The following is an 18,996-nucleotide window of genomic DNA, read 5'->3' as shown; positions in this document are numbered from 1 at the left end:
CATGGCAGCTTGGAGCATCACCCCAGATCAGAATGTGGGGGGAAAAGTGGGGCTGCCAAGAAGACGGGCCACCGTGTGACACCAGAGTATGTGCCTGGGAAGGTCAGAGCCACAGGGTGGGGCCCTGGGGTTTGGGAGAACAGGCAGGTCCCCTAGACACTGCAGCTGCTAGAGTGGTGAGCCCCCAACACGCGTACACCTGCTTTCGTGCCCCGAGAAGCACGCAGGCCCCTCACTGCACACACCACGGTGGCCGCTCTCAGCGCCCCCCCTTCGGGGGCTAGGAGTAGCCTGGGGTTTCTGAGCTCCATGGCCAGCTCCACCTGGAGGACTTGGGGGACACCTCGTCAAATCAAACAGAGCCAGAGCTCACCTGGGGAGACGAGCTCTCCTCGGCCTGCTGCCCAGACCCCTCTCGGAGCCCCCATCCTCCAGCTCCCTTCTCCAGGGGACACACAGTGGAGGGAGCTGGGCAGGGACCAGGGGTCACTGACCTTAACACACGCTGTGCCAGCCTATCTGGCATCAGCCTTTCCTTCTGTTACAGCAGGAAGAGGGAAATCACCTCATCTCCCTCGGCAAGTCCCTTCTGGCCCCTTGTTGGGGCTCTGGTGGGTCCTGCCAAAGGACAGGCCCAGCAACCTCCCGCCTGGGCCTGGCAGGACCGAACCTGGCCTTTCCTGCAGGGAGTGTCCTGGGCACTGCTTGCCGAGCTGCTAAGGTTCTTGAGGGCAGCCACGTGCAGATGAGTCAGAAGAGAAGATCGCCAGCCTTCTGCATGATGGCCATGGTGCCAGGTATGCCCACCAGGCTCCAGGAGTTGCTTGGAGCTCTGAAGGCCTGCCCTGCTTCCCATGACTGGCTATGTTTCTAGGGGGTGTGGCCAGGCATATGGATTAGATTCAAGCGCCCAGGTCTCCTCCTGCCTGGGGCTGCCGAAACCCTGGGCTCTGGCCTCCACCATGACCAATAAGGGCTGCAGACAGCATGTACTATTTTATTGGGCCTCAAAAGCTTTAAATACAGAAATGGGGAGGGCTGGCAAAGGGGCAGACGTGGACACGCTGGCATTTGAGAATGGACGTATCAGAGAAACCACATAATCAACAGCTGGACAGAGAGCTGGGGAAAAGGGGAGTCTGGGATAGAAGTGGGGTGCCAGCTGGCCTTGGGTGCCAGGATCATGCCCTCCATAGGACAAAGTCTGTCATGTTTCTTCCTGATCTGAGGACAATTTTTAAAAAACAAACCCCCAAAGAGAAACAAAATCAGCTGGGACAGCGGATGGCAGTGCCTGTGCTCGCAAAAGACAGCGGCCTGTCCCCTGAAAGCCTTGGGCTCCCCCCACCCCCCGTCCCCAGCCCAGATGCCACCCTACAAGACATTCCCATACACTGAAGCAAAGCTGGACCCAATCTATGCCCCCGATTTGAGGTCTGGAGCTGAAAACCCCCTCCCGGCAGAGGAAGAGGTACTGGCGTGAGCGGTGCTGGGGGCCAGACCCGATTCCCTCCTTAGCGGCTGTAGCCAAACTCATCTGCGTCATCGGCTCGGAAGTCTCCGTAGCGCCACAGGTTCAGCTGCGAGAAAACAGAAAATGGCTCTTCAGGGAGGCGGGACCTGCTGGGACCCAAACGGCCAAGCCCCTCTCTCAGCACCCTCTGGGGCTCCTGAGGCAAAAACTCACCCTGGCGCTCTTGGCTGACTCCTGGGCGTTCAGGTATTCTGTGATCTAGCGGGACGAGGACAAAGGGATGGTCAGGGTGAGGCCCAGGTCACGTCACTCCCCTGCTCAACGGGTCCCCAGCTCCCTCCAAGTAAAATCCAAGTGCAGAGTCACAGTCTCCTAGCTGTTTCTCGACTCTCCATGCTGGCCGCTTCACCCGCCTGAAACACGCTTTCCCCTCCTGTCTACCTGGCTACCTAGCCTGCCCCTTCAGGTCTTTGGTCAAGTATCACCTTCTTAACGAGGCCTCAAATGGCCCCATTTAAAATCACCACCACTCCCTCCGACATACTCCTGAGTCCCTTTCTTTACTTCTACTTTCCCTTTTTCCATTGCACTTATTGTCTAACATTTAATTTTGTTGACTTATTATATTTATTTTCTTCTTTGTCTCCTCATGCTTGAATGTAAGCTCCATGGAACGTTGTCTCTTGTTCACTGAGATTTGTAGGTCCTCAGTAAACATTTACTGAAAGAATAAGTAGGTGAATGAATGAACACATTAGGTGTTTCTAGACACCAGAGACTTTATAGGTAGCTTCATATGGCGGACACTAAGAGCTCCAATTTTACAGGGAAACTTAAGCTAACTCCTAGGAGTGATCTAGGAAACTGGGGGGAAGACTAGGGGTCGGGCCCCTCCTGTCCAGATGAGGCACAGAAGTGACTCACACTGAGGTCTTGTTCCAAATGAGTTAATCAACTTGCATAACCAGAGCCATGGATCCACAAACCACCAATCATTATGCGGGGAGAGAGGAAAGGCAAAAGACGGGGGAGAAGGGGAAGCAAGGGCACAGTGGAGAGAGGAGAACACTGGTTTCAACCCTGCCGCTCGTGTCCCTCCACTCAGGAGTGCGGGGGAGCTGGGCGCTGCAGAAGGGCACGAGCTTCCCACCGGCCTGGCGCGTCCCTCGAGGCTGGTGTGTCGTGGGGAGAGGCTGGGGGAAACTGGGATGGGAACGGGGCTGAGCGGGAGGCCTGGGCCTCGTGATCAACAAATGAGCAGCGCAAGGAGGTTTCCCAGGTGTTGGCCCCCGATCCTCGTGGTCCACCCTACCGAGCAGCCGGGCCGGCTGTGCTCTCCTCACGTCATCAGTGGGAGACTCAGGCTTCCAAAGGCTGAGCTCTAGGGCCAGATGTCTCATGAACGAGGGAAGCGGGGCTCAGGCCCAACTCTAAGCCCTGTGCCTCTCCAAACAGGCTGGAGGGGTGTCGTGGCAGAGTGGCGCTGAGTGCTGGGAGCTGGTTATGGACTGGGAGAGGAGCAAGTGAGGACGGGAGAGACAGCACAACAGGCTGTGACCTTCGCCATGCCACCCCTGGCAGAGCTTCCTAGCCTGTCACCGGGGGTACGGGCAAAGGCAAACTTTCCGCTCCAGTTTGCAGCTGTGTTTTCAGCCAAAACGGCAGTCAATTAATTTGGGATGTAATTAGCTTTTAAAATTTTAAACCCCAACAAACCCAAATCCATTATCTTTCCCCAACAGGAGCAGCAAGACGGTGGGTTCCCCGCTCCCTCTCTGGCTCCCGGCGCAGTCCCCTCCCAGTCCCCCCGTGACGGCGGTGGGAGGCGCAAGGGACACCCCGCTTCCGCAGCACGTACCACCTTCTGGAACTGTTTCTCCTTGCGCACCTCCACCATGACCAATCCCTCCTTCACCAAGCCCAGCCCCACGTCCCCCTTGGAGTCGGCAAACTGCAAGGTGACGTGGGGACAGCCGGCGCTCAGGTGCTCCACGTTGAGCAGGCACTGCGTGTTCTGGATGTCCCGCACCACGCTGTCCACGGCGTCTGTTCGAGCATCCTCCTGCAGCAGGGACACCCCCCGGTCGGCGTGAGAGGCGAGCGCCAGCCACGAGCCGTGGGGGCCCCAGGTCCTGTTCACGGACTTCAAGGGAGTCTGCACAGCACGTGCCGGCATCACCTCGCTCCCCGCTTAGACCCCAGCGAGGGAGGAAACAGGCTCTGGACATGAAGGGCCCCCTTACCCACAGCCCCTCCCGCCTACAACACGAAGAATAACCTCCCTGCCCAGGCAGACAGGGCCTGACATCTCCTGCTGCTGCCCGCAGGGCCCCCGACACCCGGCTGCGGTTGCTGGACCAGTCTTTTTGCCCAACGTGCCATGGCCCACCAGGCCCCCCGTTTCTCAAGAGCCAGCTCAGAGGCTCTGATGCCACCTTCCCTCAACCTCCTTGGCCACACCCCTCTCTCCCGTGACTAACAGACCATCATCATTGTTTCTACTCCTCCCATCAGCCAGTGGGACCCCAGTGGAGGATTTTCAGCAGAGGTGTGACACAGTCAGAGCTGTTTGGGGGCAATTACTGCTGGCAGCATCGTCTGAGCCTGGAAGGAGTGCTGGAAGACCACTGCAGCCGAGAGCCCAAGAGGCTAGAGACAGTGGCCACTAACCAGGGCCGCACCGGGGGCTCAGCCCCGTGAGAGGGGGCCAGGGTGAGGGAGGGGTGGGATCCGGGACGGCGCTGGGTTTCCTTCGTGCAGATACGTGCTGGGACTGCAGCAGTGTCTGAGTGTCATGGGACAGTCACGCTGAGAGGAAGGAAGGCGTGGAGACTCACGTCTTGGGGCACCTGGATGAAGGCGAAGGCATACTCCGTGGCTTGAGCTGGCAGCACGCGAGTGCTGAAGGCAGGTGGCAGGGTGCCCAGGCGGGAGGACGGCAGGATCTCTCTCTGCAGAGGACACACCAGGCCAACAGCATCACACACTCGGAGCTCCCTTGCTCTCAGGGGACAACTCGCACGGCCAGGCCCCTAGGGATTCTAACTCAGGGCCTCCATCCCCCACCCCACCCCCCAGGGCTCGTTTCCGAGTAGCCACATGCACGGACTCGCCCAGTCAGCGAAGCCTGGGAGGTGGGAAGCCGGGCCCGGTGGTGGCACACCTGGTGGCTCCTGCTGCATACCCAACCTGGTAGCTCAACTCTGATCACTGTCTCCACTTTTCCCCAATACCTTCCCTCTGTGACATGGGCTCCCTGACCCCTTTCCCGCAGGCTGGGGGGGCCCTGGCTGGAAGAGCGCTCCAAGACGAGGGTCCAGGCAGCCCCCTGCCTGCTAGTGGTTCTGGCTCAGGTGCGTGGGGCAACCCCAGCCTGGCAAGACCCCTTCCTCTGTGTATTCCCGGGTGGTAAGTTGGGAGCATGGCCCAGCTCTGGGCTTTCTATTAACGGCCCTTCCACACTAGTCCTCAGGAGCGGCACGGCTCTGAACGACAGCGTTCTCTCCTGCTTACTGCTGGGAGACGCCCAGGCCCAGCCCAAGGGGCATTTCTCCCAGGGGTACCAGCCCCTTCCCAGCAAGCCTGGGTTTGGGATGTGCTCGGGATCAGCACACAAGGACCCAGTTGAGCGTGTGGACCAGGGGCCTTCAGGGACCCACTCTTCAGAGACGTTGGGCAGAAGAGGAACCGGGGCCGTGGCTGGGGCCTGGACAGAGGACCACTCAGTGCTCACAGGCCTCGGACCAGAGATGCCAGTTTTGCCCAGTCACTCAGGGGTCACGCGCCTGTTAGAGGAACAGTAGAGAGGCCCACACGCTCACCATTCCGTCAGGGAGGGAGGGAGGGAGGGAGTCTAAAGCTCAGAGGGACCCTGGAGAGGGCAGATGGACTTGACCTAGGGGCCTACTGTGTTGAAGGGTCCCTGGCGGCACTCGGGGCCCCTCCCTTGCGTACTCGTCCACCTCCTGGCCCCCGCACTCACGTTGCCGTAGTCGATGTAGAAGACGTGTACTTTGGCAGGAGACTCGACTTTCTCCACTCGGGCGCGGTACCTGCAATGGCATCACGGGCAGAACTCAAGGGACAGCCCTGAGGAGGCCGGTCTCCCTGGAGCGTCAGCGATGGCAGGGCAGGGGCTACAGCATTTCCCTGCCCAGGGCTCAGAGAGAACACCCATGGGTGTCACAAAGGGCAGTTCTCGGACTGCACAGCCCGGGGTGCTGTGGCCACCATTTAATGGAGTCAGAGCATAGCTGGGAGCAGAGGGCGGGAGGGGAGCGTGTGGAGCAGATGAATGTGTCCTTGGGGCATAAAAGCAACAAGACTAATGACTAGATTGATGTCTGCTGTTTAAACCCAGCGCACTAGACAGCAGCTGTAATTAGCCGGCAGATCTGCCTGGGAGGCCACAGCAGGGAACCCATCCACATCACTTCGTCACCCTGGGAAGGCCACGGGCCCTACGCTTGGTAGATCCGACATAAGTGACCTTCTTGCAGCCTGTGAGCGCTGCGGCTCACGCCCCAGACAGCTGGGGTGGAGGGTGGCGGCTGGTTCGGGCTCACTGAGCACCAGCCTCCACCCTCACCCCACCCCCTACCCCCGCCCTGACGTCACTTTTCCTGCGTGGGGTGAGGGGGGTGTTGGAGAGCTCCAGCCAGCCAGGGCTCCCCCAAAGGAGTAGCCCAGGAGAGAGAAGGAGGGACACTTCTTTACGCCAGAGGCTGACTGCAGAAAAACCACGGGTTAAAGCGCAGGCCGCAAACGGGCTGTGGGCAACAAAGAGGGCCACTCCGGAGAGCCGGCCAAGGTCAAGAACAAGCACCCAGTGGGAAGCCGGCCACTACGGCAAATGCCTGAAGCCTGGCTAGTGGCTCTGCAGGCCTGCGCCCTGGGGACAGAACTGCTGCTGCTCCTACTTTAGACTCTTTCCCTTGTTCGGGTCCAGGTGGCCTACCATTCTCCATCTACAAATTTGGCAATGCAGAATTCGCCCCGGCGGGGGGCATAGGAGCCCTCGACGGGAGGGTGGCTGGCGATATCATTGCGCATGCTCTCCATCAGCTTTTCCAACTGGGTGCCTGTGGGGAGGAACAGGGAGTGAGACCTGGGTGCCATGTGCCTTGGAGTATCATCTGTAGTTGGGGCTGGGGAGGCAGATGAGCCTGGGGAGTGCGCAGGATGTGGAATGCTGTAGGGTGCCCGCGGCACTGGCTTGCCCCCATCCCACAGGGAAGTCCTCTTTGGTCCCTGGTCGAGGAGGTTTCACAGTATCTTGCTGACACTTCAGGCCTTAGAGGCACCCAGTCTTCCAGTCTCGGCTCTCCAATCCACTGGCCATGGCCAGAGACGCCCTAGGGAATGTTCCTGGGCCTTGGTTTAGGAGGTAGAGAAAATGAGTGGACACTAAGCAAGGCCAAGGCCAACCAGCCTTCTCCAGTCCTACCAGGGCGGGCCCCGGCCTGGGCCACAGAGGCGGTGACGGACAGCAGCCACTCTCTGCAACGTATCCTGGGGGCAAAAGTGGAGCTGAAAGATGGGCCCCATACGACCCTGGACAAGGAAAGGGCCTCAGAATCTGCGCCGTGCAAGGTGGGGAACAATTCTGGCAGCAGGGCCCGGTCTCAGCCTATTCAAATGTGGACACTCTGACCTGACGCACCCCATGAGACACATGCTGAACTGAACCTCCAAGTGCTGCCAGGCTGGGGTCCCACCCTCCCACGCCAGCTCACTGCCCTCCTCGTTTGCGGGGAGGGAGACCCCTTCCCTGCCTTGTCTTTCCTGAACCAGGGTCATCGGTCCCTGCTGCTGGTCTGGTCTTCACTGGGTGTGGCAGCCCCCGAGGTCTTCTCAGTGCCCTCCCCTGGCTCCTTCCTGCCACAGCCCCTCACCCCTACTCTGCTGAGCATCAGCCCCCAGTGGCTTCTCCTCTGCGTCCCTCTGGGCCGGACTCAAGCTCTCAGCAGGCCCTTTGCTCCCCCTTCGCTCTCTGAGGCGAGGGCGGCTGGTGGTGGTGAAGGACTCGCCCCCATCCTCAGGGCCCCCGGCCACTCTGTTACAGGGGCCTGACACATGACGGCCGTTGGTACGCTTGTCACAGTGGGCCTTATCCATTCCCTGTCTGGTTTATGTTTCTGCCACTACGCCGGGAGCGCCTTCACGGCACAGACCATAGCTCACTCGGTTCTGCTTACTCTCAAGTGACCCAGTAAAGCCCCGGCTGTGCAGGGTGCTTGATGCCTGCAGTGCTGAAGAGGGGCCCGCAGGCGCGCGCCCTGTCTACACTCTCGGGCCCCCACGCCGGTGTTCACAGGACGGTTTCAGGGACTTCTCGGAAGGCGCTGCCCTCCCCCCGCCCGGCAATAAACCCTCCGTTCTCCTGCGCCTGCGTTCCTTGCCCAGACAGTAAAATTTCAGGGACTAAGAAGCTACCTCTACACAGACAAGGTCCTGCTATACTTGGTCTATTTTTATTATTATTATTTTGCTCCAAGGCAACAGTTCTGCGAACAGGCAAAGCCCTCTGGGAAGCCCTTACACAGAGCCCGGTTGGTCATTTAGAGCCAATGGCCATGTGTTCATCATTTCACCAGATCCTTCCCGAAGGCAGGCTTTAATTAAGAGAAGGGAAACAGGGCCAGAGGATGTCCCTGCCTCCAAGAGGGGTAAAAGGTTTCAGGAGAGGGAGGCTGGGTACGCTGAGGTTCGTTTTCACGGATCTGATGGAAGGCAGGGTTTTCTCGGGAGCCTACAGCTATCCAGGTGGCATGCCACACAGCACCTCACTCGCTACTCCAATCTTCCAACAATACACGGTTCCCCCCAAGTTCTCTTTCTCTCCCTATTATCTGCCTTGGCTACCACTCAGTGCAGCGTCCTGGCTTCCGAGAGCAGTCAGAGACAGCCAGGCGGGGTACAGAGCTGGCACAGGAAGCCTCTGAGATCACAGAGAGTATGTGGGCAAAGGCCTTGAACCCTTAAGCTCTGTCTCCTGGAGACTCCGGGCCTGTTCTTACTCAAGGCAGGTCCTACCCAGCAGGACCCAGAGGCCAGGTGGAGCCTGCCTGGGAGCCGGGGTACCCTGGGCACGGTCTTCTTTGAGTTCCCTTTCCCCGAGCTCCCCAAGGGCCATTCTCGCTGGCTCCCGTGCTTAGGAATAGCTCTCCTTCCTACCTGGGCCACCACCCAGACTCCCCGCACTCCACACCACCCAGCCTGGAGGCCCCCTCTCGGCTTGTCCCAAGGCAATGGCTGGGCCCCCTCTCACCAGGATTACAGCTGGCCACAAGAGAACCGAATCCTTCAGGCTCATCATTTCCATCTCCGCCCCTCCCTGGCTTTGCTCCCCTCCCAAGTACAGCCAGCCCAGGGCTCGAAATGGTCAGTTTTTCCCGGTGAAATGACATTGCCACAAACGCAGGTGCCTGCCTGGGAGATATCATTAGAGGGGAGGCGGCTGAGGCGAGGCTGCTGACAATCTGGAGCGGGCCTGGGGGTGGGGGTGGGGCCGGGGAGGGCGGGCAGAGCCGCACCCTGCCACCTACGGGGCTGCCTCGAGTGCCACCGACACCTTCAGCCCCCTCCGCCTTGTAAGGATCTGCCTCGTGGACCGAGAGCTGGCTCTAAGAGCTTCTTCCTCTGACCTCAGCTAAAATGTTTCCCTGCAGAGGGTGGCAATGAGAGGAGGGAGGTCAGGATGGAGAGAGTGAAGGGAGTGAAGGGGGGAAGCTGGGCTGGAGGGGCCCCAGCGCAGCTGCTGTGAGAGCCGGCTCTACTGCCCTCTCTCCTCCAGAAGCCTGAGGTCTCTGCCGAGGGGACCCTGGCCACAGTGCATTGCACTTGAGGGCAGAAGGAAAGAAGAGGATGGAGAGAGAGGGTCCTTCAGAAAAGACTTTCTGGGGATGACTTCCCCTAGAGTGCCGCCAGTTACCATAGCAACTGGCTACCACTCAGGGCTATGACAACCTCTGGAGAAGGAGAAACCCCAGCAGAGACAAGCCCAGGCTCCCCCTCCTCCCCTCCCAAGGACGCTGACGGGGAGAGGCACTGAGCAGAGCTGGCTTGCGCTTCCTGACCACATAGAGACAATCTGTCCGTTGCTTCCTGATACACTCTGAGGGCTACAAATCCTCCTGCCCAGCCCTGCCAGGGGTGTCTGGGACTAAAACAATTACCTAAGAGTCTCCGAGCACCACCCAGACAAAGCTGGTTACCTCACCAGTCCTCAGAGGACCTGCTCAGCCTCGCCCGCTCCGGGGCTCCCTTGCAGCTGATAAAACGACCTCGGGCCCTGAGTGCGGCGCAGGGGCCCGGAGGTGGGCAGCAGCCACAAGCTATTCGGGGAGGCCCCCGGAAGCCCTGGGCTGTGTCCCTCCCTCCCACTGAACAGAGGGGCCCTGAGGCGGGCCAGATCATGCCAGCAGCCGTGAAGCAGCGGAGCCCGGGGCCGCGCCTGTGTGCTCACCCGTCTCCACATCCTGCACGTAGAAGTGCAGGTCGTCGGTGATCTCAGTCACAAACACTGGCTTGTAGCTGGCTGAGCGCTCCTTCTCCTCCAGCACGGGCGTCACCTCCTCCACGGGCTGCTCCTCATAGTGGGCCCAGACCTGCATGTGTGGTCAGCACAGGGGAGGAAGAGATTAGGAAGTGAAGTCAGAAAGGATGCCGGGAAAGGGGCTCTGGGCAGGGGGAATCACTGCCCTGGCGAGTGAGTGTGGAGGTGATGCCAGCACAGGACGAGCCCCTGGAACCCTCCTACCTCTGGGCGGGGGTGGAGAGAGCACTTCCCATCCAGCGGCTCTGGCAGGCATCAGAAGCAACTGGGGAGCTTACTGAAAACGTAGGTGCCTGGGTCCCACCCCAGCCTGCCAAATCAGGATGTGCTCTCAGGGTCCCAGGGAAAGTAAGTCAAAACCAAAGTCTCCCCGGCGATTCCCACCATTCCCACGCATACCAGCGTGTGAGAACCTCGGTGCTGGAGTGGTGCTGGGTCCCCGTCTCACTCCCTCACACCACCCTTCGGGGGTCACTCTGAACTCTCCAGGCCCTCCCACTGTCACAGGGCCACAGGCGCTCCTGAGACTCTCCAAGTGACAGCCCTGGGCCGTGGAGGCGAGGGCTGCCACTGTGCGAGCACGCCTCTGTTCTCACCGCCAGCAGGCTGCTCTGACCCCGGCTCAGAAGCTGGGCCGCTCCCCTCCACCCTTCCCTCTCCCTTCCTCCCCTAGCCCCGCACTGTCAGGGCTGTGGCGGCTCAGAAGCTGATTCGGGGTGACAGCACGTCAAATCCAATCCTGCGGCCAGGAGATTATCCCAGTAGTGAGGCCTGTCATAGCAGGGGAGGGAGGTGGCTCTCCAGCTGAGCAGTGCAAAGTGGGTGGGGGAGTCCGGGGGACTGCACCACACACGGGGTCCCACAGACACACACACAGGAATGAGTGGGGTGGTGATAAAATATTAGCCCAAACCTTATATGCTTACTAGGTGCCACACTAAACGTTATCCAAGTACTAGCTCATTTAATCCTCACAACAACCGTTTGAAAAGGTATAAACATTACCCCTGTTTTTACAAATGAAGAAACTGAGGCACACAGGCTTGCTAGATGTAGCAGAACCAGGATTTGAACACAGGCGGCCTGGCCCTAGAGCTCTTCAAGGGGAATTTTGGCAGTGACTGGGCCTCTGGACACAGAAGGCAGCACTGAGCAACGGGGAAAAGCTGTAGGTGGGGAGATGTGGACTCTGGTCTTTTCATTTTGCCCTTTACTTTGCTGTGTGACTTTTGCCAAGTCACATGCCTTCTCTGAGTCTCCTTTTCTTCCCTTGCAAGAGGTGGTAGAGTATGACCACATGATCACGCAGCTGACACACGGACTCCTGGGGGGCATCAGGAAGCAGCTGAAGGGCAGGAAGGCTGGAATTACTGAACCACTTTGGGCCACACACGCAGAGGCCATGCTCCTGCCTTTAATGTGGCACGAGTGTGTGTCCTTCCAATAGAAGGAGAGGCAAGAGCCCCGAGAACTGGAATGAGCAACAGGGACTTTCTGAGCCCGGGGGAGGCTGCCAGAGGGTGGCGGAGAGGGATGGGAGAGACATCACCTGGGCCCAAACTTCTGCCCCCTCCCCAGCAGTGGCCCTCCTGACCCAGCAGTCTGTCCTCTGCCCCCTTTTCCCACCAACACCACCCTCCAATCTGTCTGCACTCGGTGCCCCTACCTGCTCCAGACCAAGTCAGCGGCCCTCCCCTCTCCCATCCTGCTCCCTCCTTTCCCAGCACACAGCGGGTTGGAGAGACAGGGCCTCTGTACTGCCTTCTGAGTGGGCCCCCATCCTAACCCCACCCGGCTTCCCTCCGCTGTACGGAGGGAGGCTCGTCTTCCGTATGGATGAATTGGGAACAGACTGACAGGGTGAGAACAGAAACTGCTAAGGACTCCTCAAGTAAAGGTGCCTCAGGCGACAGCATCAGGTTTCCTCCTCCGAGAGGAGGTGGAGCGCCTTCCCCGGCAGGTGCAGGGGGGGCAGCGGGCCGGAGGTCACTGATGATGCAAACAAAGCCTCGGCTTGGCCCTCAGGCCCCTCTCCTACAAGGAGGCGGCAACGGGCCAGTCCTGTCGAGGTCCCACAGCTCCCGGGGCAGCAGGAGGGGAGCAGAGGGGTGTATACTGCTGCCTCCTGAGGTGAGAAGACACGGGAAGCACGAGGTTGCTAAAGGGCAGAAGAGGGAGAGCTCCTCCTCAGATGGAGGAGTTCCACTTGTAAGAGAGGACGGGCTTGGCCCTTCAGTCGTGGAGCCGTGCGGGGTCCCTTCCCAAGCTGGTCAGTGTGGCTTCCTGGTGGGAAGCAGTCCGTCAACTGGATGGGCTTGGCCGCCCAGGTCCCCACCCTTAGAACAAGGGCCTGCTTTGCCCACACTGGCTTCTGTTGCCCCCTGCAGAACCTGGGCAGGGAGGGGACAGACACATCGGCAAGACACTCTCTGTGACCCCTCCATGGCCCTGGCTACAGACACAAGTGGGCAGTGGGCAAGGGAAGCCCCTCCCTCCTCTGCTACACGCTGCTCTGTCACGCCATTTCCTGTCCTGCTCAGATCGCTTTTGCATTCCGGGGCCAGGTCAGGAGTAGAGGCTGTCTCCCCTCCTGTCCTCACCCTGCTCCTGGCCCTCCCTCCTCCCTGGGGAGCCCCGGGTGCGCCTCCTGGCAAGCGATGGGCAGTGTGGACCGAGGCTCCACTGGCTGGAGCCTCTCCTTTCTAAATCCTATTTACTATCGCTGCTCAGGAGGCTCCGGAGGTGGGGCTGGCATGGGGCCAGGGTGGTGGAGGCCTTCAAGCCCGCATCGGGGAAGTCAAGCTCAGTAAAAGCCAATCAATGGCCAATCCAGCCCTGTCAAGGGCCCTGCTGGGGCAAAAACGGGGAGGGGCGATGGGGGAACAGTCCAGACAGCTGCCATCTGCGGCTCCCTCTTTGGTCCTCAGACCTGCCCAGGATCCCTAAAGGAGGAGGAGGGGGGAGCCCTGCATCAGCCTCCTACAGAGGAAGGGGAGGGCCTGACTAGCCTCTTCATGAGGAGAGGTGTCTGCAAGGCACAGGGAGGAATTAGGCCTGGCAGGGAGGCAGCTAAATTCTCAGAGCTGGGAATACAGCACTGCGGGGTTTCCCCAGACAGACCTGCTCAGAAATGTACATGACATAATCACACCCACCTACGACTTCTGCTTGCTCCTGGTCTCACAAAATCTCTTAGTATTACTTTCCTCAGTCAGCTCATAGGTACCACGATCATCTTTTAACCCCAGATGTACCTGTCTCTCGACAGCTAAGGCAGCTCTCATGGGGTCACCAATGGGGCAAGGCTGGGGATCCTGGGGACACGTCAGATATACAGTTTACTGTCCCCCAGCGGACCACCAACTTCTCTGAGTGCAGCTAACTCCGAGGGCCGCTGCAAGGCTCTGCCCACACTACTCCCGGGTCCCGGCCCCACCAGGAGGAGGCAAGTCATGTGAGGTCCCCCCAGGATCCTCGAAGAGGCTGAGATGTGCAGGAGAGGGGCCCAGGAGGCAGGCAGGCCCCCACCCTGAGGGTGGTGCGCCGCATTTTAATTGGACTGGAATAAAACCACGCAGCCTGGGTAAGTAATTAATCACTGGCAATTACTCCTCAGCACCATCACGTGGCACCAGCGAAATGACGACTTGGGTTCTTTCAGACAAATCCACTGTGAAGTAAACGGTGATGCCCAGTTCAGCACCTAAGCAAGGGACCACCCTCCATCTTTGGCCAGATTCCCTTCTCTGTCCTCTCCTTGGTCCCTCTGGGGTCTCTACTCTCAGAGGGTAGAAGATCACTCAGATCTGAAGAGATAGCTTCTCAGCTCAGGTGCTGAGTAGCCAGGGAGCAGGGCCAGGGGGCAAAGATGCTTTCAGAATCTGGGCCTTAGAGGCTGGTGCTTGCCACACTGACACCCAGCTGCTAACTCGTTCAGCCTTTGCACGTGAGGCCCAGCACCACGCCTCCTCCATTTCCCTGCAGCGAGCAGAGGACATGCAGGTGGCAGTCTTAAGTTCAGCTGCCACAAACAGGAACTCCGAGAGGAAGCTCCTCTGTTGCAGAAGCCGAGGCTGTCTGCCTCCCCGTCACTCTAGGAGGAAGAGCTGGGACAAGGAAGGGTGGGAGTCTCCTTGGGGGCCCCATGGTGGCCTGCTCACTCCTCCAAGGCATGGACAGTCCCTTTCACCGGTCTTGGCTTTGGGGGCCACCTCTCCCTGGGGTCCTTCAGCCTCCAGTAGGATCGGTCACCTGCCCTAATCTCTAGGGGATGGGAATAAGACATACACAGAGATCCAAGTGTCCTGGACCTGGCCCCTGGGGAAGTGATGTACCCTCTCTTAGAGGACAGGTGGGAAGAGCCGGAGTGAGAAGGAGGACGAGGAGCCCTCCGGGCCCCCAAGCCCCCTACGCCTTTTGGCAGGTGTCTGGGCCTTGGCTCTGAGAGGCGAGCTGTAAGCCAGGCGGCTGCCCCGTGGGAAAGAGACGTTTATTCCTGGAACAAATTTATGGCTCAGCACGGCTGTCCCATGAAATCCTCCTCGAACTCAGAGAAGCCCTGACAAATTGGTGGCCAGCTGATTTATCCCCATTATCAGTGCTGGGCTGTAAGTCAGTGGCGACAGGCTAGGGGCGGGGGGTGCCGAGCCCGGCTCCCATCACCCAAACCACTGGGTTCTTTAATCGTCCATTTGTTTCCAAAAGCTGCTTTCCGACCCACCCCCCTTGTCTCCTCAATGCAGTGGCTGCAGAGATGGATGGGCTGTAAATCTGCTGTCCTAACAGCTTTATGCATCTCCTGGGGCAGCTTCCAAAATGGGCTTCCCTGCAGGGCAATGTGAAGGAAATTCAGACGTGGGCTGCAGGCCAACCGGCCTCTCTGAGAGCACCGGAGGGCAGGCTTCCCGGTCTCCTGCGGCCCAGGGGCTCCAAGGTCACCTTCCAGGCAGCTTCCTGCTCCAGGGCCACCTCAGCGTGGGGTTCCTGACATGGGGTCTGAGACCAACGCCAACCGGGGTCACTCAGTTGAGGGGTGACAGAACCACTTCTGTCTGTCGTATGGAGACAGCGGTGCTGGTGCATGGGGGTGGAGGGGAGGGGGAGAGAAGGCAGCCGCCTCCTCCCCCGCCAGGCCCATTCCACAGCCTACCTTCTCTTTCTTCTGCTTGGCGGCCTCCTCGGCAGACAGCAGGGATTTGTAGTAGGAGCTGCGCTCAGCGGTGAAGTGGACCTTGGAGAGCGCGTGCTCCACCAGCAGGACGGATAGGTTGGCGCCGTCGATGTGCAGCCAGCCGATGAAGTTGCCAGCCTTGTCCATGCCCTCCACCTCCACCTCCACCTGGGGAGCAGAGACAGGGGGCGTCAGCCTGCAGCAGGGGCCCAGGGTGGGCAGGGGAGGAGAGCGGCCCTGGGCCACTGCCACCACCGTCGCTCCACGGGACAGGAGTCGCTGGAAGGATGAGTCAGGCAGAGTAGGAGCTTGTGGGAGCCTCTTAGAACCCTTCACCTGAGTGCTGTGAGCTAGTCTATACTTTTCAGCCTCTCGCACCCCAGAACCATCGTTGACGGATACGTCACTGACAAAGCAACTTCAAAACTCCCCTCTCCTCTCAAATCCCCTCCCCTTCCTCTTGGCAGAGAGCTACTAGGGTAAACTTGACTCTCCTTAGCTTAAGTAAGCTGTGTGTGTGAGTGTGCGCGTGTGTGTGTGCACGCGCGTGTGCGCAAGCATATAGATAAAGGTCAGGGGTGAGACAAGCGGTGGCCATAGCTGTGGGAACATCCCACTCTTCTTCAGCAGCCCCTGAACCCCAGCTCTGCCCTGAAGACAAGCCCTGGGGGAGCAAGGCAATCCCCGAGGAGAGGGGAACTCGTGTTCTTCCCGGAAGAGCTGAATGAAGTAATGCTTAATGAAGGTAACGAAAGAGGTGGGATGAAAGCCAGGCGAGGAGAGGAGGGAAGGGGACAGGTGAGCAGAGAGATGTGGGCAGGAAGTACACTACCACACAGGGGCAGCTCGGGGGTGACTCCAGCAGGAAGTTATCCCTAGAAAAGCGTAACTGGAAGGGTGTGCTCACCACCATCAGCCCGGGCGTCGGGGCCGAGTGCTATGGCTGACCCCCAGACCCTGCAGGATGCCTGCAGAGCCCAGGGGCTCCCGGGCCTCCTCCCCTGAGGACCTCCCCAAGACCCAGGGCCCCAGACCCGCACGGGCTCTGCTCCCGCCTCGTGAAGGCAATGGCCCAGGAGGAATTCCTTCTTTGATCCTCTCCCAACCTCGTTCTTCGCCTGCTAAAGGGGCCTGTAAAAGCCTTTGCTGCCAAACGTAAAAACTCGTGTTAATTTAAACGGCTTCAAGCTCGATTAAGCAATAAAATGAATGTCTAAATACCTGGGAATGCTCTGAAGCCTGGGCTGGAGCCAGTGGCAGCAGCCAAGGGCAGAGGGCTAGGTACGAGGGGCGAGGGGGGAGGAGAGCAGCCCGCCCAGCTGGCGGAGTCCTGACTCAGCAGGGAGAGATGCCCGGGACACGACTCCCTGTAAGCAGACAGGGGCGGCTTGGGCGTTCGGAGGGAAGGCAGTGGGGGTGGGACAAGGAGCGGGACCAGGGAGGTGGGACCCTGACTTCTTCCTATTCTTGAACACCCTTCTTCCTACTTGAGGCCCCCCGTTACCCCTTCAGGTGGAATGCAAGTTCAAAGACACCTGAAGCGGGGGTGTGGCACAGAAGGGAATACGCAGAGTTTATGAGAGCTAGAAAACAAAGATGTTATACCCATCCAATCCAACTTGATTTTGTCGGCAGGGAAACTGAGGCACAGACAAGGGAAGTGGAGCTCGCAAGGGTCAGAGCTGAGAGCAGAAGCCAGGTTGCCCTGCTGCCTTCTTTCCCTACCGCCTCCTTGACTTGGGAGCAGAAAAGACCCTCCCCTCCTCTTTCCCCACAGCCTCTGTCTCAGGAGCAGTCCTTCCTTCCTCCAGGCACACCTCTGACGCCCCTTCTTCGCTTTCCACGGGGTTGAGGCCGGCTCCCTCCACCACCCTGCACTTCCCTGGTACAGCCAGGGTGGAAGCGTTGGGCTCTGCTGGGCTGGGTCTACCCCACGCGGGCCTCACACCGCTGAGGGCTGGAGCAGGGAGAACCAGCGTCCTGCATCTGTAGGTGGCAAAACGTGTTTCTCCTTTCTCGAATTCTGGTAATTAATTTACTGGAGGACCTGCATTTGTGGGAGAGGTCAGGTGGGCAAAATGGTACTCGATAAAAAACAGGGGCCCCAAGAGCCGACCAGCCAATAAGGCACCTAAATTCACTTGAGGTGAGTGACAGACTGCCTGAGGAGCCCTTGGCCACCTTTTAAATGCCCGGGGCGCTGAAGCGCTGGGCGCCCCTACAGTGTGAGGGCTAAGGATGGAGGAAGAGGCTGTCGGGACTGCAGTGGTCAGACAAGAACAGGGATGGGCAGATGATACCTGAGAAGACCATCTCCTTCATTTGCCGAGCTTTATCAGACGTGCTAAGGCCAAGCAGCAGCAGGTCCCAGGAGAATAATGGGAAGAGCAGAGCGCTGCCTGCCTTGTGCTTGGGGGCTCATGAGACAAGGGGTAGAGTACAGGGTGCTGACGCGGGCTCCCACCACCAAACCACTGGGCTCCCACCACCAAACCACTGGGCTCCTTCGCATCTGGGGGCTCAGGAGACACCTGCTCACGACTAGCTGAAAGCAAATCAAACTGGAACAGCTCCCGGACCAACACTGAGCCCAGGCCCATGCCAGCACCCCCATTCACGACCTCTTGTCTTCCATGTGTTCACTGCCAGGTGTCCTTTTCCTAAAACTGAGGATGGCTGCCCTGCTCGAGCACAAGGCCTCCCTCCAGCCCGAGGGCTTGTGGTGGGCCGGTGTGACACGAAGCTTGATGGCTTCTCTTGGCACCAGATTCCTGGGATGGAGGCAAGAACCTCAGAGAGATGATTTGCAGAGGCAACTGGCCAGGTACAACCCTTCTCTCCTATAAGGTGCCCACGCTCAGACCCCACTCTACAAGGCCAATGTCGAAGTCACTTCTCCCCCTCTGAGGCCACAAACCAGATGCCAGCCTCCCAGGGCTCCCACTAGAGGGCGACCCCGGCGACTAGCAGCCACACCTGGGGCCAAAACTGCTGGGGAGCAGCCAGGCTCTCTTGGCAGGTGAGCCCTGGCTTTACACTTACCCAGCCGCTCCCTGCCTGCAATCGATATGTTAACTTGGGCCTGACAAGCCCCTGGGCCCAGCCCGCTGCAGAGGAAAGAAATCTCTGGCCCGGGGCACTGTGCTGCCGCCCAATCCATCCTGGGTTGTAGAGGGAGATAAAGCTGTCGCCCGTGGGTCTCTGCTTCCCCTTTAATTACAGCTGCTGCCACCACAGTAATTTCTCAATCAAACAACGGGGCTCAGGGGAAGGTGGGCGGGGCTCAGTGGAGGGATAGGGCTGGGCCAGTGTTCCCGCTGCTACCGAGACTCAGACTCTCGGCTTCCGCGGCCTCTCTGCCCTCACCCCGTGCTATGTCTATCCTTCTGGCCACGCCCCAGCCTGGACGGGCACAGGGGTTCAGTGTGAAGATCAAAGTCTTGACTCTTTAGCTCTGGGCAAGTTGCATGGGAACCACAGGGCGCTCCCAGGTGGGTATACGCGTTCATCCTTCATCATGTCTCTCTTTCATACTGACTGCCAGGAATTTGTGACCTGACTATAACATTATGTGGGTCCATATCTGTAAAAGCTCTGTTTCTGTGTTCAACTTTAAGACTCAGCCTTAAGACTCAAATTTCTCATATTTTCTCCTAATTAAAAAAATATATACATATACACACGCATAGGCTTATATACAGTTATTTGGGGGTACTTATCTCTATAAAGTCACCATGAACAAGGAATTAGGGAATCCTGAACCACTGCCCCCAGGGGGAACACAGGGTTAGGTTC

The 18,996-nt window shown here is 59.1% G+C and overlaps 1 protein-coding gene across 1 annotated transcript in view; it reads right to left on the bottom strand.

Moving 5' to 3' along the window:
• Positions 1–977: 977 nt before the first annotated feature.
• Positions 978–18,996, bottom strand: part of SND1 (staphylococcal nuclease and tudor domain containing 1) — a 421,659-nt gene continuing 403,640 nt past the window's right edge. Inside the window, exons 17-24 of the mRNA XM_082472295.1 lie at positions 15,181–15,369; positions 9,942–10,083; positions 6,432–6,555; positions 5,457–5,526; positions 4,312–4,425; positions 3,333–3,536; positions 1,688–1,732; positions 978–1,580 (exon numbers count right to left, since the gene is read on the bottom strand). Coding sequence (XP_082328421.1) covers positions 1,515–1,580; positions 1,688–1,732; positions 3,333–3,536; positions 4,312–4,425; positions 5,457–5,526; positions 6,432–6,555; positions 9,942–10,083; positions 15,181–15,369 — 954 coding nt within the window. The 3' untranslated portion in view covers positions 978–1,514. The remainder of the gene's footprint in view (positions 1,581–1,687; positions 1,733–3,332; positions 3,537–4,311; positions 4,426–5,456; positions 5,527–6,431; positions 6,556–9,941; positions 10,084–15,180; positions 15,370–18,996) is intronic.

Source organism: Balaenoptera physalus (genome assembly GCF_965194825.1).
Source record: "Balaenoptera physalus genome assembly, chromosome: 8".
Classification (NCBI taxonomy): domain Eukaryota; kingdom Metazoa; phylum Chordata; class Mammalia; order Artiodactyla; family Balaenopteridae; genus Balaenoptera; species Balaenoptera physalus.
Note: the sequence above shows the minus strand (reverse complement) of the source record. Positions and strands in the feature narration are given on the sequence as shown.